At 42.7% G+C, this 27883-nt stretch overlaps 1 protein-coding gene across 15 annotated transcripts in view; it reads right to left on the bottom strand.

Annotated features, from left to right (window-relative positions):
- smoc1 (SPARC related modular calcium binding 1) overlaps positions 1–27883 on the bottom strand; it is a 103035-nt gene that overhangs the window by 37213 nt on the left and 37939 nt on the right. For 3 of the 15 annotated variants that reach the window (XM_079833882.1, XM_079833889.1, XM_079833890.1), the window contains exons 5-9: positions 27583–27682; positions 20994–21044; positions 19225–19272; positions 13956–14045; positions 13783–13857 (exon numbers count right to left, since the gene is read on the bottom strand). In XM_079833882.1, coding sequence (XP_079690008.1) covers positions 13783–13857; positions 13956–14045; positions 19225–19272; positions 20994–21044; positions 27583–27682 — 364 coding nt within the window. The remainder of the gene's footprint in view (positions 1–13782; positions 13858–13955; positions 14046–19224; positions 19273–20993; positions 21045–27582; positions 27683–27883) is intronic. The other 12 variants (XM_079833892.1, XM_079833894.1, XM_079833893.1 and 9 more) reach the window with 6 other exon arrangements.

The following is a 27883-nucleotide window of genomic DNA, read 5'->3' as shown; positions in this document are numbered from 1 at the left end:
CCCATATGTTCTGTACAGGAAACAGAATTGATTAGTTAATCTCTCGAGTCTTCAGGTTTGAGTCATTCGTTCATCAAGTCCCAGCCCCATAGGCAAGGCTATGCAGTCACCAGAAACAGAAAAGACTAGTTCATCTCTCGAGTCTTCGGGTTTGAGTCATTCGTTCATATAGTCCCAGCCCCATAGGCAAGGCTATGCAGTCACCGGAAACAGAAAAGATTAGTTCATCTCTCGAGTCTTCTCGTTCGAGTCGTTCGTTCAAGTCCCCATAGGCTGAATGCAGAAACAGTTCATCTCTCGAGTCTCGTTCTTTTGTCACGTGACGCGACAGCCGTGTTGGATACAGAAATTTGTTAATTCCTTTACAGTCTATGGTTAATTCACATCCTTCCTTACAAACAAGTGAGTATTTTTTTTAAAAATGTTTGTTTAGTTCAATTTTTAGCTAGTATAATTGATTTTCATATGAAGCCTGGACACATTGGGTTGTTCAGAACGGATAGGTATAACAAATGTTTATTGCACATATCTTCTAATGATTTTATAATAATAAATATATTACAACATGTAGTCAATTATACGACTGTAATGCTGTATATGTTGCGAGACACTGAACAGGGAAGCGGTCACGTGAAAAAAGAACGAACGACTCAAACGAGAAGACTCGAGAGATGAACAAATCTTTTCTGTTTCCAGTGACTGCATAGCCTTGCCTATGGGGCTGGGACTTGATGAACGAATGACTCAAACACGAAGACTCGAGAGATGAACTAATCAATTCTGTTTCCGGACACATGTATTGCATATGAGGCTGTCACGGCCCAGATCAGACATGATGACGGAACTAACATCTCATACCCGAAGACACGAGAGGTGAACTAAACTTTCCAGGGAACAGACGTGATTAAATGTGAAGTGACAAAGGAGAGAACGATTTGGATCGGGAGGTGAGGTGAACTAACAGACTGCATACATAGCCTGAAGACCCAGCTTAAGCAATTAATGAATCTTTTCTTTTCTCAAACTTTTCTCAAAGTTTGGCCATGGCTGCATTAGCTTATAGTTATTTTTTTATTCCAAAAGTACTAAATGTGTTGAAAAATGTAGCATGCAATATTTTAATTAGATTCTGCTGAAATGAACGAAATGACTTGAAAAAAGATTTGTTCATTTTGCTGAACGAGATTCAAAGATCCGAGTCAGTAAAATGATCCGAACTTCCCACTACTATAACAGACCGTTTGAAAAGTTACATTTTTAGGCTGGTCTGCTTCAGCGGTCGTCAATAATGGCCAATCAGCTCAAAGAAGGCGGGGCTTAATGTTCACTGAAGATGAGTGTGAATTCCAACACAACGCTTTTAGTTCTTACAGTGAAAGAGGGCATGATAGATATAAGTAGCTAAACATTTAATATTTAACTGCTTTACGATGGATATGTTTAACGACCCACAGTAACATACAGTGATGCAAACTACTCAACTTTTTTAAAGTAATTTCGTCATTTTGAATCGAAAATATGCTATCATTTATGATGATGTCATTTTTTTTTCAACATATACTGTATATATATATATATATATATATATATATATATATATATATATATATATATATATATATATATATATATATATATATATATATATATATATATATATATATATATTTTTTTTTTTTTACATTTTTGATATATTAGACATACAAACAAGAGTGAATGTGTGCATATTTTAAAATAAATATTATTTGCAAAGAGTTTAAATGGATTACTTCACAAATATATAGGCTATAATTGTCACAGACACGTCAGATTCCACCCTTCACCAATCACAGTGCACTCCATCCCCAGAGTACTGATCACTATCACCTGCACCTCATCATGGCACTCATCACCAGCACCATAAGAAGCACACGCACACAGCACTCCACGTCCGGTCGCGTTCGCATATACTGCTACCTATGCTTACCTCAAGGACTCAAGGACTATCGATACTACCTGTCTCCAGCGTGTATCCCTCCTTCCGGGTTTCATGTCTGCTGTGTGGGTGTGTTCCTGTCCGTCCCTCTGACCTCCAGCGATCTCCAGTCACCAGCAATCTCCAGGCTCCAGCGTCATTCTACCTTCTATGCAAAAGACAGTAACTCTCTCACTCATTTCACCTTCCTAACTACCATCAACCGCTTAACTCACCTGCTCCACTTCCCATGCTCTACTCTGGTCAATAAACTCCCATTCCTGTTAACACCTGTGTCTGCCTCCTGTCTACATGTAACAGAAGACCGGACCATAACCGAGACCCAGTATGAGCCAACCGGATCCCTTCCAGGAATTGGTAGATGCGCTTCGGCGCACATTTCCTCCACAACCCACTCCAGTTACTGTCCATTCACCTGCACCAGCGAACACCAACCCATCTGTCAACAACCCTCCTTCACTACCTCCGTATGCTAGTCCCATGGCCAAACCGGCGCCCTACTCAGGATCGGCGGAGAATTGCAGTGGTTTCCTGCTGCAATGCACACTGGTCCTGGAGATGCAGATGCAGAAACTTTATAATTTGAAACAGGGATCCCTGTCTATTTACGATTATGCTTTGCAATTCAGAACGCTTGCAGCAGTCAGCGGATGGAATGAACAGGCGCTGATAACTACATTTCGGCAAGGATTGGAACCTCGGGTACGGCTGCATCTCGCTGCATGCGAGGACTACATCGGCCTTGAGAAGTTCATCCAGCATTCCATTCGCTGTGCCACTCGCATGCAGGCGTGCATCCAAGAGCACCAGGACCAGTATCCCTTCAACGTGCCCTCCCCAGAACCAGCCCACGAACCCATGGAGTTAGAGAACTCCCGACTAACCCCTGAAGAACGCCGCCGTCGGCTGACCCTACATCTCTGTCTGTATTGTGGTGAACCTGGGCATGTCATAGCTGCATGCCCCACCCGACCTCCGCGACCCATGGTGAGTGCCATTATTCCTGCTGATCATAAAATGAAACTACTCACCACTGTCGTCACCCTTACTGCCGCTAATGTCTCCCTTTCAGTGGTCGCGCTCCTCGACTCGGGGTCAGCCGGCAACTTCCTCTCCGGTGCCATCTGCCGGCAGTTAAGCCTCAAGACCACTCCGTCTCCGACCACCTACAGGATCAGCTCAATAACCGGAAGACCCCTTAGTCGCAAGCACGTCCGTACTGTGGCTGGACCAGTCACTCTCCAGGTTGGGCTTTTACATCGGGAAGAGGCTCACATGCTGGTTCTGGAGGATTCCACCGCTGACATGGTTCTGGGGCGCCCCTGGTTGGAGCAGCACAACCCTACCATCTCCTGAAAAACGGGCGAAATCCTGAAGTGGGGCGACACTTGCTTCTCACAATGTCTGACTGAACTTCCTCTTCCATCCTCATCTCTGCCTGATCTGACTCTTTGTGCCACATCCATCGAAAGTCCAGTTGAACAACGCTCTGTTGATGTTCCTAAGTGTTACGCCCCCTTCAGCGATGTCTTCTGCCCGCAACGGGCTTCCAAGCTGCCTCCACACCGGCCATGGGACTGTGCCATCGACCTGCTTCCGGGTGAACCAGTACCAAGGGGTAAGATATACCCACTATCCATCCCGGAGGAGAAGGCCATGGAGGAATACATCCAGGAAGCCCTCGACCAAGGTTACATCAGGCCGTCTACTTCCCCTGCTGCATCCAGCTTCTTCTTCGTGGCAAAAAAGGACGGAGGCTTTCGGCCATGCATCGATTATCGTTCCCTCAACAAGATCACAGTTAAGTTCAGATATCTCCTTCCTCACGTCCCAGCAGCCCTCGAACACCTCCGTGGTGCCACTGTGTTCACCAAGTTGGACCTCCGCAGTGCGTATAACCTCATCCGGATACGTGAGGGGGACGAGTGGAAGACTGCCTTCATTACCCCTACTGGTCACTATGAATACCTCGTCATGCCGTATGGATTGGTAAACGCCCCCTCCGTATTCCAGGATTTCATCCATGAGGTGCTCCGGGAGTTTCTCCATCGATTCGTCCTAGTCTACATCGACGACAGCCTCATCTACTCCCGGAGCCAGGCCGAACATCGCCAACACGTTGCGGAGGTCCTCAACCGTCTACGTCAGTACCATCTATTCCTCAAGGCCGAAAAGTGTTCTTTCCACCAATCTTCAGTTTCCTTCCTGGGATACCACATTGATCACAGTGGCATCCGGATGGACGAGAGGAAGGTGGAATCCATCACAACCTGGCCAGAACCCACCACTATAAAAGAACTCCAGCGCTTCCTAGGTTTCTCCAATTTCTATCGACGATTCATCAAAGGTTACAGTTCCATCACTCGTCCACTCACCAGTATGTTACGCAACAAGCCCAAGTCTCTGTCCTGGACCCCGGCAGCCACCAACGCCTTCTGCCACTTTAAGAAAGCCTTCACCACCGCTCCCCTCCTAGTCCATCCAGACCCGGAAAAGCCCTTCGTCGTGGAGGTGGACGCCTCCACAACCGGAGTGGGAGCGGTGTTGTCTCAGCAGCAGGGGACGCCAAGTAGACTCCACCCATGAGCCTTCTTCTCCCGCAAGCTCAGCCCGGCGGAGGTCAACTACTCCATCGGTGACAGGGAACTTCTCGCAGTCAAGCTTGCCTTGGAAGAGTGGAGGCATTGGTTGGAGGGAGCCAAACATGCGTTCCTGGTGCTTACTGATCACAAAAACCTTGAGTATCTTCGATCAGCCAAGAGACTAAACCCCAGACAAGCCCGTTGGGCCCTGTTCTTCTCCCGCTTCAATTACACCATCTCCTATCGTCCCAGTACCAAGAATCTTAAAGCTGATGCTCTCTCCCGTCTTCATGCCCCTGACGAACAGATCGAAGAACCAGAACCCATTATTCCAAGCTCCCTCATTGTAAGTCCTATTACCTGGTCCGAAGAAACCATTCCCTCCTCCAATGCCTCCACGAACCCTCCGCCGGGCTGTCCACCTGGCTTGCTGTACCTCACTCGGACACGACGCACTCCCACCATTCACTCGGCTCACACGTCACTCGGTACTGGTCACCCGGGGGTCAATGAAACCCTCTCGTTGCTAAAAGAACGCTTCTGGTGGCCAGGGATGGCAAAGGATGTCAGAAGGTACGTGCAGGGCTGTAGGGAGTGTGCCATTTCCAAGTCTCCACGTCATCTTCCAGCTGGTAAGCTCCTTCCTCTGCCCGTTCCAGAACGCCCATGGTCACACCTAGGAGTAGATTTCATCACTGACCTGCCGGTCTCAGATGGTAATACCACCATCCTAGTGGTAGTAGATCGGTTCTCCAAGTCATGTCGTCTGATCCCACTCCCAGGTCTGCCTACTGCCATGGAAACAGCTGAAACACTCTTCAATCAGGTTTTTAGATACTTCGGAGTACCTGAAGATATTGTATCTGACCGAGGTCCCCAGTTCATATCCCGAGTATGGAGATCGTTCTTCTCGCTCCTAGGTGTGGCCGTTAGCCTGACGTCGGGGTACCATCCACAGTCGAACGGGCAGACGGAAAGGAAGGTACAGGAAATTGGCCGCTTCCTACGTACCTTCTGTCATGACCACCAGGACTCTTGGAACCAGTTCCTAGGTTGGGCCGAGTACGCCCAAAACTCCCTGAAGCAGTCGACCACTGGACTCACCCCATTCCAATGCGTACTCGGCTTCCAACCTCCACTGTTCCCCTGGGATGGGGAACCCTCCGACGTTCCTGCTGTGGACTACTGGTTCCGAGAGCGAGAGGGTCTGGGACTCAGCTCACCATCAGTTGCAGCGGGCCCTGCGCAGACGCAGGATGGTCGCGGATCTTCGGCGTTCTGACACCCCCGTCTTCCAACCTGGTCAGTTGGTGTGGCTTTCTACCCGAGACATCAGAATGCGTCTGCCTTGCAAAAAGCTGAGTCCCAGGTTCATTGGCCCGTTCCCCATCATCAAGCAGGTCAACCCGGTCACATATCAACTCCGTCTGCCACAAGGGTATCGTATTCATCCTACTTTCCATGTTTCACTACTCAAAGCTCACCATCCATCTGTTTCCCCCACAGGACCTGACGTAGTTCCCGCCGAACCCCCCCTTCCACTCATCCTGGAGGACGGTACAGCCTACAAGGTCAATGAGATCTTGAACTCCCGACGTCGCGGTGGTCAGCTGGAATATCTTGTGGATTGGGAAGGATATGGTCCCGAAGAACGCTCCTGGGTCCCAAGGAACGACACTTTAGATCCCAGGTTACTCCAGATATTCCACGACAGTCATCCTGAGAAGCCAGCTCCGCGGGGTAGAGGACGACCACCACGGCGTCGGGGTTCTCGGCCCTCTGGAGCGGGCCGTGGAGGGGGGGGGGGTACTTTCACAGACACGTCAGGTTCCACCCTTCACCAATCACAGCGCACTCCATCCCCAGAGTACTGATCACTATCACCTGCACCTCATCATGGCACTCATCACCAGCACCATAAGAAGCACACGCACACAGCACTACACGTCCGGTCGCGTTCGCATATACTGCTACCTATGCTTACCTCAAGGACTCTCCTATCGATACTACCTGTCTCCAGCGTGTATCCCTCCTTCCGTGTTTCCTGTCTGCTGTGTGGGTGTGTTCCTGTCCGTCCCTCTGACCTCCAGCGATCTCCAGTCTCCAGCGATCTCCAGTCACCAGCAATCTCCAGGCTCCAGCGTCATTCTACCTTCTATGCAAAAGACAGTAACTCTCTCACTCATATCACCTTCCTAACTACCATCAACCGCTTAACTCACCTGCTCCACTTCCCATGCTCTACTCTGGTCAATAAACTCCCATTCCTGTTAACACCTGTGTCTGCCTCCTGTCTACATGTAACAATAATTAGACCAGGAACTTATTTTACCGTTCTTATTTCTTAATTCCCTTAAATCCCTTTTTAAATAAAATAAAAACACCTGCCCCCCTTCAAAAAAACAAAAACTTTGCCCCCCTCCCCCATGTTCAAGACATGGTTTCAGCCTTGGAAAAGTGACAGAATGATACAGTGTTGTTAGTCATTTTCATGGATGAAAAATGCAAAGGAAAAAAAGTTTCCATTTTTAGTACACCGTTGTCTTGTAAACATACCCTAAATGAGTTTGGGGTGGGATTATCTGTTTGTCCAAACAATGGAAGATTGGGCCGCTAGGGTGGTGTGGGAAATATGTTTGGAATATGTATTCTAGCAATTCCATTTTGCCCCGCTCATAGCGCAAACAATACACACGACCCACATTCTGTTCGTAGAAATAATGGGATGAGATTACGGAATTATGCGTACTCGAGCACCACAAATCAATGTGTTCTAAATGGTCCCCAAATGAATTTCTAACGAAGTATAAAATTCCTGGCCGGAGGGTGAGGGGTGGTACTGAGGTAGGACAAGATCTGGAGTGTGAGAGAATTAAACAGAGAACAGCACAACCCACTCAGTGTTCGTCTGAGCATCCAAATGAAAACCATGAGCCACAACCCCGTTCAGTGTAACCAAATCCTGCTGTTTTTGCTTTTGTCTTCATTACAAACAGTTCTGGTAAGGGGACTGACAGCGTTGGCGTGATCGGGAAAAGGGCTTGGGGTGTTTTAAGTGGAACCTGACTGCGAGGACAAGGAACGGGGGAGAGTTAGCCATCGGAGCATTAATATGTCCTCTTTTCCAGAGATGGGCTCACAATCCGCACTCAAGTGTTCACGGCAGTCCATGACTCCTGCGCTTCCCGCCAAGGTTCCTTCATATCTAAATTATTTAGCACTGTTTATTGTAGCGAGGGTATACTGGCGCCAAGCAGATGGGATTCCCAAAAGAAAATGTTTTTTTCTCTCTCTCTCTCTTTCGCCCTAATACAATAAAACAGGACAGAAAAGGATGGACATTCTCAGATCCCATTTAATCCTATTTACGTCACATTTTTGTCATGCATTCTTTTTTTTTTTTTGATCCGCACGTAAAACTCGATCCGACCCTCCTCTCTTTTCAGAGTACAGTAATTTTTATGCACTCTGTCCCTTTTTATTCCAAGAAGTGAGTTGCATGAGTTCTGTTGAAACAAACAGACATAAGTGAGAGTACAGCCGAGGTGAGACCTCATTGCTCATTGCTCCCCAGAATGCTTTGTTGTGGTTCTCTCTCAGTGTTTACAGGCTGGTATTGATTAGTTTATGCGCGGTTTGTTGTAGGTAAACTCTGCTGATTTCCTCACTATCATGGTTGAAAATCAGAGCCTTATGTGTTTCATCGAGCCAAGATCTGGCCAAACAAAATAGCTTGAAACTCAGACTTATCAGCCTCCTGTAAACAAAGCGTTCTCTCTCTCTCTCTCTCCCTCTCCCTCTCCCTCTCTTGTTATCCCAGTTCTGTTTTAGATGCAAATATCTCACTCTCTCTTTCTATCTCTCTTTCTTTATATGCCGTCCCTCCAATTGTTTTCAGCTGTGGGGCAAGTAATCACTCCAATCTTGGATCTATGCATTCTGCGCTCATAACGTAACATAAGAGGGTATGATGGGCCAGAAGAGGAGGGATGGGCAACATGTTCTCCTCAAACTTCAAACATTTCCTCATCCTCAGAAGTATTCTGACATCTTCATTTCTATTTCCTTCACGTGGCCAATAGTAGGTTGATTGGATGTACTGTATATCGAGAAACACAATATATTGTTTTTCACAGAGAATGAGCCAATGATGTAGCCTAGAAATCTAGACACTCTCTGTTGGCTTGCGAGCTGGAAAAACCAAACTCTAGTCAGGCCAATCACATCGTGTATAGAGTCGGTGGGCGGGCTTAACATAATGACGGCAGAGTTGCTGCGGTTCCGCGTGCTACTCGTAAACAAAGAAGCTGGCGAACAGCGGTCTTTCGAATCGGCTTTGCCCGCGACTCTGGAAGACTTGGAGTTGAGCTTTTCTTTGAGGAAAGAACAAAGAACAGCACTGAAGTCATTCTTAAGAAAGGAAGATGTGTTCGGAGTTTTGCCGACCGGATACAGCAAAAGTTTAATCTATCAACTAGCTCCGCTTCCCCTTCTTCGTTGCTCTGGTTGGTTGTGGCTCTGATGGCGCTATCCTATTGCGTGCAGAGGGAAATTGAAAGACAACCGTTTATCCCGCCCCTCGGATTGAGCCCTTTCAATGGTGTGTTCCCAGACCCCATCTTGATGTGGGTCTGGCTTGTCAGGCTACCAATGATGTGTAATCGGTTAAGAACTTCCTGGGCATGTGACACGTCTTGGTTATTTGCCATCTTGCAGATGCTTTAATCCAAAGTGACTTGCCACATTGGGTCATTCTGAGAAATTGTGATTGTGAAGCCATTTGTGTCCTCATGACTTACTACTGACTGTAATTAACATGATACAGAACTTGGTCAGCAGTTTAATGGTTTTAACTCAAGAAAAAGAAATGCTGAGAAATGCAAAAGAAAATAAAAATTCTATTTCATATTTCAATATTTGTTATTCATTGAAATATCAGCCAATTGCATGTCCCCATTAATTTATATATATATATATATATATATATATATATATATATATATATATATATATATATATATATATATATATATATATATATATATATATATATATATATATATATATATATATCCATAACAGTCATGACACATTCCAAAATGTAATAAGGTTGGTACAGAACTTTTTTCTTTTTTTTTCAGTTGATATAGCCATGCAACTGATTGACTGTCAGAGTCTTCTCAATTTATTCAAATTGAAAAGTATATTAATTCACACTGTGTCTGGGTCAAAATAACAATAACAGTAGGCTACATAAGGATTAGGAGTAGTAGTTTGAGGCTATGTGGTGGTCCCAAATGTAAATTGTAATTGTGACCCTAATACAAATAAGGGCAACATTTCCTGAGAATGACAAAATTGCAGGTAGTCACCCTGGAGCATCAGGGGTTAAAAGGCTTTTCAATAGCTTGTTGTGTCATGGTACCTCTATCCTACCTACTTTTTTTTGCCAAAATATCTATACATGCACGCTAACCAGAAGGGAGTATAAAGTAGCCAGTCCAAACCTGTAATGCTACTACTACCCTCAAATCTTAGGGGACACTGATAATTATGCTTGTTCTGTTTCATGGGGACCACAACCACAATTACCAAAGAAACACACAATTTACCTCACCTTAGATGAGCATGTTCACTGTTATAACTGCACGAGTTGATGTGTGAAAGATCTAACTGATGCGTACCACCCACAATGCACTGAGCGATGGAAACTTGGCTTTCTTCGAGATTTACTTTAGCAGCAAAAGCAACATCTCAGTGTTTCAATTTACTCCAGATCCCACACACGCTCCTATGAGCAGCAACGCTGGATCCTGATGTCAACTCGTCCCTGCTGCACCAATAGCACCCTTGTGTTGACCGTGGATCTGCTATTCTTGTTGAACAGTGTTATAGTGTGCTAACAGATGCTAATTGGTCACAGGAGGAGACACTGAAACGTTCCAAAGACTTGTCAGAGTAGATATACAACTTGTCAGCTCAAGGTAAGTATTTCCTTCAGCACAGAATATCTTTTGTCAAAATGTTGTCATTTTTTTCTCTGGTGAAATAAATAGATTACTTTTCAATGTTTACCAATTATAGGCCACCCAGGCAATAAACACACACAGGAACGCCACTGGAACTGCATATACACACTTTGACGTGCACAACAAAAACACATGTTGGGTTTTCATGGACATAATGATTTTTATACTGTACAAACTGTATATTCAATCCCCAAACCTTATACCTACCCATCACGGAAACCTTTCTGCATTTTTATATTTTCAAAATAACATCGCTTAGTATGATTTATAAGCTGTTTTCCTCATGGTGACAAAAAATGTCCCCACAAGGACAAGGATTTCAGATATTGCCATCTTTTTAGGGACATTTTGTCCCCATAACGTAGGGTATACAGTACCTAAATGCCACACACACACACCCCTCTGCCCTCATTCAGTCTGCTCTCCTGTGCTACAAAAATTCAGATCCCTACCTCTCAACCGCACTGCCCAAAAACCTCACAGAGCTTGACGGAGTTGACTGAGCATGCCCAGAGGGTGCTCGACTCATTTGAAGGAAATTGTAAAGGAGACACAGAAAGCTAAACAAATTACACAGAGGAGAATGGAGACAAACAGAGAAAGAGGGGCGCCATAATTCTAGCGGTGTTAGGTTTCTCGTCCCTGGACATGCTGAATATTAAATCTAAAACTGGAACAGAAATGTTGCTCAATAAAGTGAGTTTGAATGTACCAACTTGGACGCTGCAATAACAATGCTTCTTGGAATATTTCTGTATTACTGTGTAAGCTAGCCATCAGAATTGCATGTGTCAACACAAAGCTATGCTTGAAAATGTGTGGTTTTGGTCATTGCTGCTATAAGGAGGAAATGGACTAAAGGGATTTTCTTTCCATTTATATACACAGTATGTTAAATGTTTTATATATCTGTCCTCATTCAGCAAGTGCTATGCTATGCTAATGCTATCAAAGCATAGTGTTACCAATTAGCAAGGTGGCATTTATGGAATTAGCTAGTTAAAGCTAGTCAAGTTTTCAACCACCAAAAATGACATGATATTTTTCATTTAAATGTATGAATTAGCTTACTCAAATATCTCAAGTTCAGAGCAATAAAAAGTTTTGCCAACTTATTCAGGTTTTACAGTGTAATAATTCAAATCAGCCATTTACCATTAGACAGGCATGTCTATTGTGTATATGTGAGACAACTGAATTTGATATATCAGAATATATCAGACAGAAAGACAGATTTGCACCTGGTATTAAGATGCATTTTGGTCAATAAGATCACAAGTAGACGAGTGCATTCCCATTTGCACCTGGTGTTTCTTTTGTCCACTTTCAACCACTTCTGTCCTATTTTCTTTGAGGGGAGGGTGTATGGGCGTGTACATGTATGGGCTTTTTCAGATCTTTCGATCTAATGGACAAAATAAACTCACATAATTTACATATGAACGTGACCGGAGAAGCCGGAAAAACATATGGAGAGCATCAGCTTTCGTTTCCGCTCTGACAACCACATGACCATGCCGAACGCTGTGAGTGTGTGTTAGAAATCAGGAATGGTGACAGAATATTGTGCTTGGTGTGTTTCTCATCTTTAAACCAAACTTGGTTCTTCAGCCATAGAAGTTTAAATCCCGTCTGGCTAGTGCACCTCCCAAAATGTTTACGCATTAGGTCATTAGATGGAGAGTAGACGTCTTTTGTGGCTGCTCGAATGCATTCGACCACATGAATGCGTTTTTGACTACCTCTGGAAGTGGTCAAAAGTGGACAAGCTCAAGAAGTTTACACAGGGCCGGCCCGTGGCATAGGCGGAATAGGCAAATGCTAGGGGTGCCACTCAGCTATAGGGGCGTCAAAATGAAATGGGAAATTTTTCCACCCCCGTTTTATAACTGATATTCATATTAATTTGAAATATTACAGAGTAAAGTAAAAAAAAAAAACTTAACTAAGTCCCCCGACTCTTCTCGGTCCGCCACATCAATCTTCCCCGCCAAGTGAGTAGGGTACTTGAAATGCGTCAGAAATATAATGCGTGATCAGTATAACTTTGGGAATTTGTTGAGTCGCGTCGCCCCTCTCGCCGCATCCAACGTAGACAGAATTCCTTTCATTTTTAGGGGGCTTGGCCGCTCGTGCCAGGTGTAGACAGTGATAGTGGCCTGATTATTTATGACGGATGGCCAAATTGTAGTGTCAAAAAAGACAGAAGCTCACTGATGCTGTTACATGTCTGTCTGGCATCAGATGTGTTTTTGATTCTGTCACATGTCCCTTTGTTCATTTTCCCACCACTCCAGTGTTCCCATGGTTACCCTCATTCGTTAATTTGTCCCAGCTGTGTCTTGTTAATTAGTAATGTCCTTCACTTGTGTCTAGTCGATCACCTTGTTAGCCCTGTGTATTTAGTCTTCAGTTCTCCCTCAGAGTTTGTCGGTCGAAGTTCCTGTATACTGGTGCGTTTGAGTGTTTTCCTGAGTTTACTGTTAATTAAAGTTCCTGTTCCAAGTTCTCCTTCGCCTTTGTGAATCTTGATCAACTCTAGTTTGTAACAGACCACAACCGGCAAGTTGCCTGTGCCCACCGTAGACCGTGGAGACCGGCCAGCCACGATTGAGGAGCCTGGACCCAGGCAGATGTTGAGAGGAGTTATCGCCCCGGAGCCTGGACCACAGTGAGAGTCTGACCAGGTGCGTTAGCCGGCAACATCGTGCGTCATGGAGGGAGTACTCATGGAGCTAGAGGGCTGGGAAAAGAGCCCCACCCACCACCCCACCGTGGTGGAAGAAAAGAGGTCCTCTGGTGGACATCTTGAGGAACTGCTTGATATTTTTGAGGTACATTTGATTGACTTTCATTCTGAAGTTTCTCCAGTGACCCCAGTTTCTCCAGCGCCCCTTGTCTCTCCAGCATCCCAAGCTCCCAAGCTTCTCCAGAATCTCTTTCGTCTCAAGAATTCCCGCCTAGCCTCCCTCACCCACCTCCTCAGTCAGCCAGTTCCTCAGCCCTGCCTCCGCTGACAGATAACATGTAGTGCTAAACCTTGATACAAGGGGCACCAAGTAAAATCTTGCCTAGGGCAGCAAATTGGTCAGGGCCGGCACTGCGTTTACACCTGTGTTTAGAGTCGTCTAAAATGCATCTTAATACCAGGTGTAAACAGGGACATGGATGGATGGATAGATGGAAAGATACTCACCTGGATTGTTCCTAATGCTTGAATTGTTCTGTTTGTACACCAGCTGCTTAATCCACAATGTGGGAGCTGTAATCTCTGTGGTGATACAACATAAAAATTGATTTGCACTTGTATATCAGTCATATACATAAATGCAAGACTCTTTGCATATTTTGCATGTGGTCCAAACTTACCCTCACCTTCTGGGACAACATGCGCCTCCATGGTTGGTGTGGGCTTGGAGCCATCATCTGGATTGAGGGTGAGAAAGAAACGGAAAGAGACTACCATTATTGAGGTTAATACAATCTACTCTCCACAACTGTTGAATGATTGGGATTTGCACATGGCCCGGCCAATAGCACGGAAAACAAAGGTGGTGAGGGTAGAGGGTACAAAGAGAGAAAATACAAGTGAGAAAACACAGATAAATAAGAGTATTCATCCACTCAAGAACACACACACATCAAAATGCATAAATTAGCTTTCATATGCATACTGTTTAAATAAATAGTAGTGCAATTGTAGATTATTTAACACACTCAGTCAAAATGTTCATGATAATTGAGAAATGTCAAACGTCCTACAGTACTTACCCAATTATGTTCTATTGCACTCTGGCTGATTTCCTTGTGTCTCACATCATTGTAGGCCCTGGCAGTGGAGGGGCCAAAGCCACAGTGCTAAAGCCACAGTAAGGTGGCAGCGAAAACGAGTTCAAAGAATACATGTAGTTCACTAAACTGAATTACAGTCAATGTGACACAATTTTCCCTGACCACTATGTTTGCATTTAAAATCAATGATCCCTTATACAAAATAAGTATATCCCAGCAAGCAATAGCCGTCATTTCATGTCTCGGTTAACTATAGAGTCCAGCTATGAGTAACCCACTTCTGGCCCAAATAACCTTGAATTTGGTTACATGTCGTTTTTGCCAAAATGACTTGTGAGATGATATTCCATCATATAAGCAAAGTCAACAGTGATTACAAGGTGTTTGGTTTCATTTCTTTGACGTGTTCATGTTCTAGATGACTAGTCTATTCTTGGGCTATGGCTAGACGTCTATAAAATTTTCACTGACAGCCCAAATTTTGCCTTGTTTTAGCCTAGACGTCAGGGCTGTGTTTGGACGGCTATTAAATGTCTTTTAAACACAAAATTGCTTGCTGGGAATGTTCTGTTCTGTCTTTTATATAAACAAGGTCATTTAGAAAGATAATAACAGTAGAATTATAAACTGCTAAAAGCCAATTCTTTTTTGTTGTTGTTTGTCTTTAAAGACATTCGTATGTGCAAACACACAGAAAAAACATCTACGAACCAAACCAACCAACTTCAAGATGAATTTCAGCATCACAGCATTTGATTCAAAGTCATTGAAAATTTGAGAAAAAAAATAATAAGAAAGACACAAGATTGTGTTTGCAAATTTAGAATTGCAAATCTCAACTTGTGTTTTAGGCTTTACAGGATAGTTCAAACACTGCAAAATAATACAAAATATCTTCTATTTTGTTAAGCAGAAAAAAAGAAATGCAGGTTTGGAACAACATAGGGGTCAGTAAATGATAGAATTACATTTTTTGGGGGGGTGAGCTATCCATTTAATGCTGCATCACAGATGAAATAATGTTATGCATGTAGCAAGCTATGTCGCTAGATAACGAGTGCCCTAGCTAGCCTTCATTAGCCTGTTTAAAAAATACTACAAGTCAGATTTTTACTAGTCTCATGAAGCCAAACCTTCACACTGATGGCAGAAGGTCTGGACTCCATCGCAGCTTTCATTGGCCAAGGACCGCCCAGAGGCCGTCTGACTGACATGTAAAGCAACCAATCACAGTTTGTTAAATCCAGTGTTTAGATGTTCCTCATAAGTGCTCATTAGCCCCTTTCATACAGCAATGCCGGTAAATTACCGTAAATTACCAGAATGACTTTACCGGTAAATACACAAATATGCTGTACGACGACGTTATGGCTTTTTACCGGTAAGAGTCCATGCAAAATACAGGTAAATTCTGTGATGTCAGTCTTCGGAAATTATCTATAAACACTGCGCCGTTTTCTTCATCCGCCCATATGAGGAGAAGTGCTTTAGTTTCACTATCTGTTCAATTTGACGACATCTTTTTGACATCTGAGTAACATGCATAACGGATGATCAAACAGAACACGCTTTGCTCTTAAAACCACAAGACGTGCATAATAGTATCCTACTACAGAGCCGCAGCGCTAATGAATGGAAAAGAAGGCTGGGTCTCAAACATGACACGTGGAAAAAGCTGCAAGACGTGCGCATATTTAAATAGAAAAAAACTATTAAAAACATTACTGTAAACAACACGGAGTAATCACATCATCTTCATAAGTCTAACATCTTACGTCATCGCGTTCTGACTTTGTAAGTGCAAATACTCGTAATGTTACAGCTTACCTTACTGGTCAATTGCCGGAACCAATTTACCGGTACATTTACATTTATGCATTTGGCAGCTTTTATCCAAAGCGACTCACAGTGCCCTTATTACAGGGACAATCCCCCTGGAGCAACATGGAGTAAAGTGCCTTGCTCAAGGACACACTGGTGGTGACCGCTGGGATCGAACCAGCAACCTTCTGCATATCAGTTTAGTGGTTTAACCCACTCTCCACCTCCATCTTGGTATTTCTGGTCCTGTTCACACATGACCTGTTACTGGTAATTTACCTTTAATTTACCAGTAAAGACTGTTTGTGTGAAAGGGGCTATTGTCACAGTTGTAAAAACAAAGGATTTCGGTCACACTTTAGTTTAGGATCCAATTCTCACTATTAACTAACTATTAACTATACCTCAATAAACGGAATCAATAAACTGTGCCTCAATAAACTCACAATTACTGCTTATTAATAGTTAGTAAGGTAGTTGTTAAGTTTAGGTATTGGGTAGGATTAAGGGATGTAGAATAGGGTCATGCAGAATAAAGCATTAATATGTGCTTTTTAAGTACTAATAAACAGACAATATCCTAGTTATATGCATGCTAATAAGCAACTAGTTAATAGTGAGAATTGGACCCTAAAATAAAATAAATTACTTCTTCCATGAGGGGTTTGGCCACCCAACAGCTTTGTTTCCTGGCAGACCGTTAAAGAATGCGACTCACATGTCTCCAGGAATCTTGTAGAATTCAACCAATCAAATAACGACTTCGAAACTCCTGAAGCATTTTCCAATTTCCTTCCAATGGTCCATGAGCGTGACCAGAGAAGGTCTTATTATTGGGCGATACGAGGGTCCTTGAATCTACCATTGGAGAAAACAGCTAACAGCCTTGACATCATTGAATTCCATTGTTGTGTGACAGTCAATCGCTGTTCACGGATTATAGATATGAATGAGAAGTGCCTTAAACTGAATCACACCTGTAATGCAATTGTCTGTGACTTAGCTTATAAAACAGCATTTTTACTAAATTTTACTAAAATAGATCAAAAATAGATCAATCCAAAATGAATGCTTAAGAGCAAGCATGCCACAGATTAGCCGATGGGCTGTCAATTAATTCAATAATAAGCTATTTCCTCACAAAAAGGGTTTATTCAGTGTAGTGAAGCTTCTCCTCCATTGATATCCATTTTAAAAAAAGCCTCTTAGACAAGAGGCCTTCCCTGTGTACCTCCACGTTACCAGGCGCTATGCTTTTTTCGGCTAAGGTTGCAGGCTCGCATTCAAGTGGCTTTAGCGTGACGCCTGAGTGACTAGACATTTACAGACTAGCGGAGGCTAGTTAATCTACCCGTTAGCTTACTACCTACCCAGCAAGCACTAGGGTGTCACTTCACCGTCTTGGTTAACTATAGACCTGATATAGTCCGACAGTGAGTAAACCACTTCTGGCCCAAATAACCTTGATTTTGGTTACATGGTGTTTTTGCCAAAATAACTTGTGAGATGTATGATATTCCATCAAAGTCAACAGTGATTACAAGGTGTTTGGTTTCATTTCTTTGACGTGTTCATGTTCTAGATGACTAGTCTATTCTTGGGCTATGGTTAGACGTCTATTAAATTTTCACTGATAGCCCAAATTTTTCTTTGTTTTAGCCTAGACATCAGGGCTGTGTTTTGGATGGCTATTAGACGTCTTTTAAACGCAAATGTGCTTGCTGGGTAGCTGACTACATGTGATTTTGAAGCTTTAAAGCCTAAAACCCAATAATGAATAGATTCTTAAGGCCAGATTTACTAACAGCTTGCACTAGCACAAACCCTTTTTTGGCTACTACTAAAAACTACTATCAGGGTTAACTGATTTTACGCAGTGAAAAATTTGCACTGAAAAGGCGTGGACGGGGTTGTTTTTTGCGGCTTACCATATTGCATATGCATTTGTAGGAGTTTACCTTTCAGACGCAGAATTTATGGGAGGAGAGTATTTAAATGAATCCCGCAAGGTGATTTACTAAGGTTTGTGCTAGTCAATTTACTGGTGTTTCATTTACCACACAAAAAAAGCTTGTCTTGCACCAGACGTTAATTTGCGCTGCTCTTGGTAGATCGTGTTGGTCATTATGGAAATGATGCGTCTGTGTTGTCAGTAGATCACACAAAGAACGTTCCACACCCTGATGCTTTTTTGGAATTGTGCCCTGTTTAGTAAATCTGGCCCATAATCTTTAACAACATCAGAGCTCATTGTAGGTCTTTCTCAAAAAGTTGACATGTCAATTCTATCAAGAGTGTGAATGGCATTTATACTTCTGGAAGCCTACAGTGAACTCTATAGGGCTGAGTGCAAAAGACTCACGTCCAGTGGCACACAGCCACCGTCCACCTGCTGGTGACATAAACATCTGTTGCACAAGCACTTTGTCTCAAGTGCAGCCCAGTGCAGAAGAGGTGAAACGATCTGAAAAAACAGAGGCAAACTCCATTCCGAAAACCCTACCACACATTCCCAGCACAACCATCTCCCACCCCAGAGGTACAAACCTAAACACACTCTCAAACCCCTATACACCACCCTCGGGGCCTGTAAATGACACTCTGGCTTTCCTGAGTTAGGGCCCACAAAAGTAGGTGCCTGCCATTGCTGCTGTTAACATCTATATTAGCTGTTTGAGATTTCACTGCTGTAACGGAGCCCAGGCTTTGATGTGTGCTAAGTTCTTACACTGGCTGTTAAACGGAACAACTGGAATAGGTTTTCATCCTTTATGGTCCTTAGAGAAACTGAAGTCTGAAGTAAAGGCTTGACAGAAAGTTGAGTCAGAGTCAGGAGAAATACGAGGCTAAAGTTGACATCTATTTAAATGTGCTGAAACGCATTCAATCTTTCATAAATAAATAAAAGGAGACACAAAATAGAACGTTTAGTGGCGTTGCAGTATGGCATCCTTCTGATTTGTGTGTTTTCAATAACTCTCATACATAAGCGCACACACTCACATTTCTGTGAAACTCAACTCACCTTTTCTGCCAGAGCTAGGAGGTCCCGGTGGCTTATCGGTTACTGACCCTTTAAAGAGAGAGCAGAATGTTTACCCAACTTTTGCAATGCAGTACAGTAACCACCTCACTTTGGAAGGTTAAATATGTCTAACTTGAACTTTGCATGCACCTTTGGAAAGTCAGACGCAAAAGAATACAAAATGTAAGTGACAACTTAAACAAATGGGGGAAACAGTAATCAGTTCAATAATTTTTTTTTTAAAAAGACACCCCCCACCCCCCAAATAAACACAATTTCACTGCTAAATATGTAGAACTGTTATTATCTATGAATTAAGTTTCCTCTACTGCCAATCCCTTATATTATTCCAGGTGTTGAATGCATTCATTCATTATGGATATGATAAAGAAATAACACACACATTCATACATACACACGTTGGGTTTCGATGTTTTATGGGGACCTTCCATAAACATGATTTTATACTGTACAAACTGTATATTCTTTACCATAACCCCAAACCTACCCGTCACAGAAAACGTTCTGCATTTTTACATTTTTTAAATGATTTATAAGCTGTTTTCCTCATGGGGACCAAAACATTTCCCTACAAGGACAAGGATTTTGGTTTTTCCCATCTTTGTGGGGACATTTGGTCGCACACACACACATATCCAGCAAGCAATAGCCGTCATTTCACAGCCTCGGTTATATCACCGCCCAATATAGTCCAGCTGTGAGTAACCCACATCTAGCCAAAATAATCTTGAATTTGGTTATGGAATTGCAAATGTCGTTTTGGCCAAAATAACTTGCGAGATGATATTCCATCATGTAAGCAAAGTCAACAGTGATTACAAGGTGTTTGGATTCATTTCTATGACATGTTCATGTTCTAGATGACTAGTCTATTTTAGCCTAGACGTCAGGGCTGTGTTTGGACGGCTATTAAACGTCTATTAAACGCAACATTTCTTGCTGGGTACACACGTTGGGTTGCCAAGTTTTATGGGGAATTTCCATAAACAAAATAATTTGTATACTGTACAAACTGTATATTCTAATATTCTATTCCCTAACCCTAAACTTACCTCTAAACCTACCCAACATAGAACACTGCATTTTTTTACATTTTCAAAAAAACACAATTCTGGATGATTTATAAGCAGTTTTTCTCATGGGGACCAAAATAAATGTTTACCAGGACCAGACACACGCACGCACACGCACATGCACACACACTTTTATTTAGGTAGAAAAAATCACCACATCCATTGTTACAATTATTTACATCCATTATTATTATGATTATTATTATTAGCTGTTATTGACAATGGTACTGTAGACATACCTTCCTGCAGAATATCTTTCCAACCTTGTTCTAACGCACCAGATTTTAAGCAAATGTTTTGAGCACTTCTGTTTTGGTACTACAGTATGTTTTTCATGACTGAAGTCTCCTGTGTAGACATTAGCATAAGGATACCTGATTAGCTTGTTCTGTTGTGTTTGATTAGTGTTGGAACAAAATTCTGCAGCTAGATAAATCTCCAGGATTAAATATCCATAAATAAAACAGTTTAATGTGACATGAAACAGATCAAATATATTTGAGGAGAGGATAGTTACTGTATGCACAAACAATCAACAATCACATTGATCCAAGTACGTGCAAATGCTCAGGATTAAAGGCATGCATAAGTTCAAGATTAGACAATCCAAAAATTAAAATGCTGGAGAGAAAGTGAACTTTAAACAAAAGGGTGATTTGGAATGAAATTTACTACCTGACAATCCACTTGTCCCAGCATGAGTTCCCATAAATTCACGGAAGTTTCCTGCAAACGTGTGCAAGACATTTCACTTAAGTGGTGATTCATGGGATTCACTCATTTCTGGGACAGGACTGGTCCATCTTTTGAGCATTCATCAAATGTAGAACAGTGAGCCAAGGTTGAGACAAGAAAATACATCTGAGTGTGATGTTATTGCAAATAATTTTTGTTTTGTTTTCACTGACGCACGTTCATTCACTGACGCACTGAAGCTGTGCTCAGAATGGAATGCTACACAGTGTACACTGTACAATATCTATTAATTTAAAAACTAGTATGTGAAACAATAAATGATGTAATGCTAAACAATTCAAAAGAGTTGGCATTGCCTAACAGCATCTAGCAAGTGCCTTCAGTTCTCATCCAAAAAATATAAACATTTCCTCTCCAATTTAATCAAATTTAGTGTAAACAAAATGAAAAATATTGAGAGTCAAATCAGATGTTATGAAAAAAAAAAGTAACAAATCTTAAGAGGGCTGCAGGGATGGCGTATTTATGTAGGCCAAAACCAGGAAATGAGTTAGCATTTTAGCACTTCAGGTTCAATCGTCCTTTTTGTATGGATTTTTGGTTAATGCCTGAAATAAGGTATGTGGCGAAAGCAAGTTCAAATTATTTTCACATTTTATTCTTTGACATAAAATACATCATGATTGTTTAAAGCTTCACTTGCTAAACTGGACTACAGAGGTTGTCGTGACATTAAATGTCATCAGATAAACAGGTAAACTGATCTACTCACTATTCCACTTTTGGTCATTGTGTTTAAAAGTCCAGTGTGTAATATTCGGGAGGGCAAGCGTAAGGATTTTAGTGAGTTTGACAAGGGCCAAATTGTGATGGCTAGACGACTGGGTCAGAGCATCTCCAAAACTGCAGCTCTTGTGGGGTGTTCCCGGTCTGCAGTGGTCAGTCTCTATCAAAAGTGGACCAAGGAAGGAACAGTGGTGAACCGGCGACAGGGTCATGGGCGATCAAGGCTCATTGATGCACATGGGGAGTGAAGGCTGGCCCGTGTGGTCCGATCAAACAGACGAGCTACTGTAGCTCAAATTGCTCAAGAAGTTAAAGGAACACGCCAACATTTTGGGACTTTAGCTTATTCACTGTATCCCCCAGAGTTAGATAAGTCCATACATACCATTCTCATCTCCGTGCGTGCCATAACTCTGTTTGACACACTTACTGCTAGCCTAGCTTAGCACAAAGACTGGAGGTAAATGGCTCCAGCTAGCCGACTGCTCAATAAGTGACAAAATGACGCCAACATTTTCCTATTTACATGTTGTAATGTGTATAGTTACATTGTGTACTAAGACCGATAGAAAATGAAAAGTTGCGATTTTCTAGACCGATATGGCTAGGAACTATACTCTCATTCCTGCGTAATGATCAAGGAACTTTTAGCTGTACCATGGGTGCAGCTGCGCAATGATATTAGGCTAGCTGGAGCCATTTACCTCCAGTCTTTGTGCTAAGCTAGGCTAGCGGTGGGTGAGTCAGACAGAGTTATGGCACGCACGGAGATGAGAATGCTATGGACTTATCTAACTCTAGGGGATACGGGGAATAAGATAAAGTCCCAAAAAGTCGCCGTGTTCCTTTAATTGCTGGTTCTGATGGAAAGGTATCAGAATACACAGTGCATCACAGTTTGTTGCGTATGGGACTTCATAGACGCAGACAGTCAGGGAGCCCTTGCTGACCCCTGTCCACCGCCGAAAGCACCAACAATGAGCACGTGAGCATCAGAACTGGACCACGGAGCAATGGAAGAAGGTGGCCTGGTCTGATGAATCACATTTTCTTTTACATCACATGGATGACCGGGTGCGTCGCTTACCTGGGGAACACATGGCACCAGGATGCACTATAGGAAGAAGGCAAGCCGGCAATCCAATCGAGCATCTGCGGGATGTGCTGAACAAACAAGTCTGATCTATGATCCTCGCAACTTACAGGACTTAAAGGATCGGCTGCTAAAATCTTGGTACCAGATACCACAGCACACCTTCAGGGGTCTAGTGCATGCCTCGACGGGTCAGGGCTGTTTTGGCAGCAAAAGGGGGACCAACACAATATTAGGTCATAATGTTATGCCTGATCGGTGTACATAACTATGTTTTTCAGTGGTGTATAAAGGGATTTCTATCTCCATAAACCGCGGGTCCCCTCACAGTGAAGTCGACATTTTGTGCCGCCATGTTTCTACAGTAGCCCTAAACGGACAAACTGGTCTACAGAACGCTAACTACTCTCTGCTGTCTCAGACGACGACATCTTTGTCCTGTGTCGGCCACCGTAGCGTTTCTATGTGCTTTGTAAGGGATGAGCGGTGGACTGAGCCGTTGGCTGCAATTCGGAACCTCACCACTAGATGCCGCTAAAATTTACACACTGAACCTTTAAGGCACCCTATCCTAACTCAGAGTTTCAGGGGAAAACATTTTTAAATTTAACAGGGGAAATTTAATGATGGTGACGCTAAAGTCATGCGACCAAGTTGTAGTTCGTTTATAGCTTACATTTAGCTTTACATTTATTTCTGGCTGCAGTATTTAGGCTAAACAAATTATAAATGTTGTGTTGATTTGTGAAGATTATCATGATAAAACATCCAGGAATCATAAACTTTTGTAGAGTTGATTTTCTGCAATAATCCAAAAGCCAGTGGAAAAATCCTATTGGGTTTGGGAACCAGGGTGATGCTAACTTAACAAAATAGATCATCACTGCAGCCCTCTATTAATTCCTGTTAATTTGTCGAACAGATTCATAAAGAAATTAATGTTGTAGTGTACTGTACACAATTCATACTGCAGAAAAAGTAATCTGTGATATAGTCTGTGTCTCTGTGTTGCTAACAAAACATTGCTGTTTATTTGAGTGGCCCAATATAATAACAGTAAGAGTGTTCGACTTTGGCTGGATTTAACCGATCGGTGAAATTTGCCGCTTGCAGTCGGAGGAGGAGTTGAAAACGGAGCCGTCAAGTATTTGTCAAATACATAGACGTCAGAAGTTTTCCTGTAGCAACATAAACACTTTTCATTCAGTACTTTCAATACATCAGGTGTGTGTATAAGAATAAAGTTCAAAATTAGCCTATACTATTTAAATACTAATAAAGTGTGATCTATATTTTTTTTATTATATAGACTGACTGTTTTCTCATCGCTCTTGGATATGTAACAGTGTTGATCGATCAGTGTTGATATGCAGCGCCACATGAAGTCGAACACACCTACTGACTCAACCAATGGCATAAGTTTGAGGGCGGGACTTCCTATTCATAAAAACAATAAATGCTGCATCATATTATGCCCTTGAAGTATGCACTGTTTAAGTAAAGAAAAAGGTACATACTTTTGATTGTGTAGCAGAAGAGTAAGCAAGCTTTGGGACATACTACTTTGGGCGTCTTTAACTGACCACTCTGTCACTCAATTACGTGCATCTTGTCACCGTTTAAACTGCCCTGTCAATCATCTTGCCACAGTTAAAATCCTCCACATTCAGTTCAATTCATTTGATTTCCTACCATATCGTCGTAGAAATGTAATAGCATGTTGATCTGCCAGTCGTGGGTCTTTCATGTGGAGAATCTCCTCGTGTGTTTGCATAATGCTGCATTTAAAAGTTAATGATCAAACGCATCATTATAAAAGTTCACAATGTTGTTGTAGATGACATATAATGTGGATAACACTGAATAAATATCTTTTGAATAAATAACCTCTCTACTTAAAGGGATAGTTCGCCGTAAAACGAAAAGTCTTGTCATCATTACATTTAGGTCATGTTGTTCTGCACCTGTGTGAATGTCTTTCTTCTGTTGAACACAAAATAATATATTTTGAAGAATATGGGTAAGCAAAAGTTGCTGGTTCCCATTGACTTCCATAGTATGGAAAAAGTCAGAAACTGTCTGGTTACCGACATTCTTCAAAATACATTCTTTTGTTTTCAGCAGAAGAAAGACATTTTTGGGTTAACTATCCCTTTATCCGGCAGTCTCGCACATCCGCCATGTTTATAGTTTTTTAAACACAGTTTTTAATTTGTGTTTGTGTGTCCACCGAAGTGTTTTTTCACGCGGCTGGCTGGTGTATTCAATTGTTTTCAATGGGAGCGCCGCGCTTTTAGAACGGCATGAGCGCAACGAGGCTCAAGCGCTGAGCGCTCAGTGTTTTTTATTGGTCGCTGAGGCCGTGTGTCCACCAAAGCGTTTTTATCCGGCTGAAAACACTAGGCGCTCTGCTGAAAAGCTTCGCTGTGGGCGCTTGAGAGCGTTTTGCCAGCGCAGCGCAGACTCTTTTTATGATACGGAATATCCGCGGAAGTGTTACTAGTATCTCATTTCACAGATAGTTTGTTTCTGTATTGATTTTATCTAAAAATGCTGAAACAATGTAAAGTATTTGCTCTGGCTCTTGTTTTAAATGATTTTGTTCCATTATTATACTGCTTGTTTTCATCTGTTGGCGTTCTACACGCAGAATGTGGCGGTTGGTCGGTGTTGTTTTAGTCCCGCCCCTCCTCCACTGTCATTGGACGGCTGGGTGAAAAGTGACAGCGATGAGTGCTGCGTTTTGCTCAAAGTTGAACATTCTTCAACTCTAGGCAACCAATAAAAAACGCTCAGTGCTCAGTGCTCAGTGCTTGAGCGTGAAATGCTCGCTCGACGCCTCATTACGCTCATGCCGTTCTAAAAACACGGCGTTCCCATTGAAAACAATTGAATACGCCAGCCAGCCGCGTGAAAAAACGCTTTGGTGGACACACGGCCTGAGAGTTGAAGAATGTTCAATTTTGAGCAAAACGCAGCGCTTATCGCAGTCACTTTTCGCTCAGCCATCCAATCACAGCAGAGGAGGGGCGGGACAAATACAACACCGACCAACCGCCACATTCTGCGTGTACAACGTCAACAGATGAAAACAAGCAGTATAATAACCGAACAAAATTATTTAAAACAAGAGCCAGAGCAAATACTTTACATCGTATCAGCATTTTATATAGAATCAATACAGAAACAAACTATCTGTGAAATGAGATACTAGTAACACTTCAAGTTTCAAGTTTATTATATTTATAGAGCACATTTAAAACAACCTTGGTTGACCAAAGTGCTGTACAGAAATGACCTATGTCCATTACTGAAATTTAAAAATAGACATTCACAAGACATTAAACGCACAAGAAAACAGATAGGTTTTCAAAAGACTTTTGAACTCAGATACTGTGGGTGCAATTTTGATAGATAAAGGCAGTTTGTTCCATAACTTTGGGCCAGCTACAGCCAGGGCTCTGTCCCCCCTGTACTTCCACGGATATTCCGTATCATAACAAGCAAAAAGTCTCAACTGAAAAAAATGCTGCCAAAATGCTCTCAAACGCCCGCAGCAAGACGTTTACAGCAGAGTGCCTGGCATTTTCAGCCGGCTAAAAAACGCTTTGGTGGACACGCGGCCTATTTCTAATCAAATTTCATCCAATGCTCAATGGGTTGAGGATAACATTAGCCATAAGAGTGTGCACGGAAAGTTTGGAATACTCATTTCAACATACTACGATTTTGGAACACGATTCAAATTTAGGATGAATTGGGACGTAGCAAAATTGTTTGATAAATCTGTTTGGAAACTTGCTTGGTAATTTACATTTTGCAATTCTAGTGGTGCAGAAATGATAACAGAATTAATGAAAGTAACTCAGGTAAAAAGTATATATATATATATAATAATGATAATAAAATAATGAATTCTATGGACCAAGCAAGTTTCACAGGTGTCTCTGCAATGCACTACAGATGAACTGAACTGACAACGGTCGAAGGGACCATCCAGAAAGCTAGCAGAATTTTAACATCAGGGTTAGGTAAGCGTGAGATGGCATGTAACCATAAAATGTCAAGACACACGAAAAAACTCGAACCAGGTGCTCCAATCATAATGTAATCCAGTTCTGGCAGGAGCCGGTGGTGTTATCTCCAACAGAACAATCAGGGCCATTAAAGCCAAGTGTTCCCATTCATTTACGAAGAGAAAAGCTCCCTCATTCCAACCGTCCACTGAAAGCGGTTATACAACGAAACGAGAAGGAGAAAGCAATGATGGAGACGAAGGAAAATGAACCAGACAAAGACAGAGATTGATGGAGTGTGAATTTGGAAAGAGACAGAAGGAGCAGAAATGTAGAAACCCGTAAAGCAGGGAAGAGAAAAACGGATGAACTTTCGGAGTCAGCGCGAGTCCTGCAGGATATTATCCATCACCTCTCGGTTCCATGCACAAACACAGCAGAAGTAAACTAAACAGAGCGGTGGCTAGAGTTTAACATCACGCTGACTCCATCAAAACAAAGAGCACGGTTTAAATCAAACAAAGTCTAATGGCTTTGAAAGTGATGGACTACAGGCACAACTTCTTGACCGAGCCACCTGATGGTTTAGCAGCTCTGCTTTTCAGCACGACCTAAACACAAAGCGATAATCCAAGCAAACAGTCTAGAGATGCTATCTGCGTACATACAGTACCTGAACACACTGGCGTTTTGTTCTGGACAGAAGAGCCGCTGACTGGCTTGCCATCTGTCGTCACGCACCAGCAGTATCCTGTGAGGGTGTGACATTGGACCTGGAGGAGATACAGACGGATAGAGGTGAGAGGAAATTCCAGCAACTGCTCTTGTATCTCCTGGACGACCCGCACGAAACGTCCCGCCGCTTGCGCTGGGGGAATACAATTATTCAGAGTGAAAAACGACTCTCATAAATGATGAGGCATTAAAAGCTTAGGCGGACTGGATGATCGCTGTATAACAAAGCAGAGGCGCAG

Source organism: Gobio gobio, assembly GCF_949357685.1.
Source record: "Gobio gobio genome assembly, chromosome: 13".
Classification (NCBI taxonomy): domain Eukaryota; kingdom Metazoa; phylum Chordata; class Actinopteri; order Cypriniformes; family Gobionidae; genus Gobio; species Gobio gobio.
This window is presented reverse-complemented; position numbering and strand designations above follow the sequence as displayed.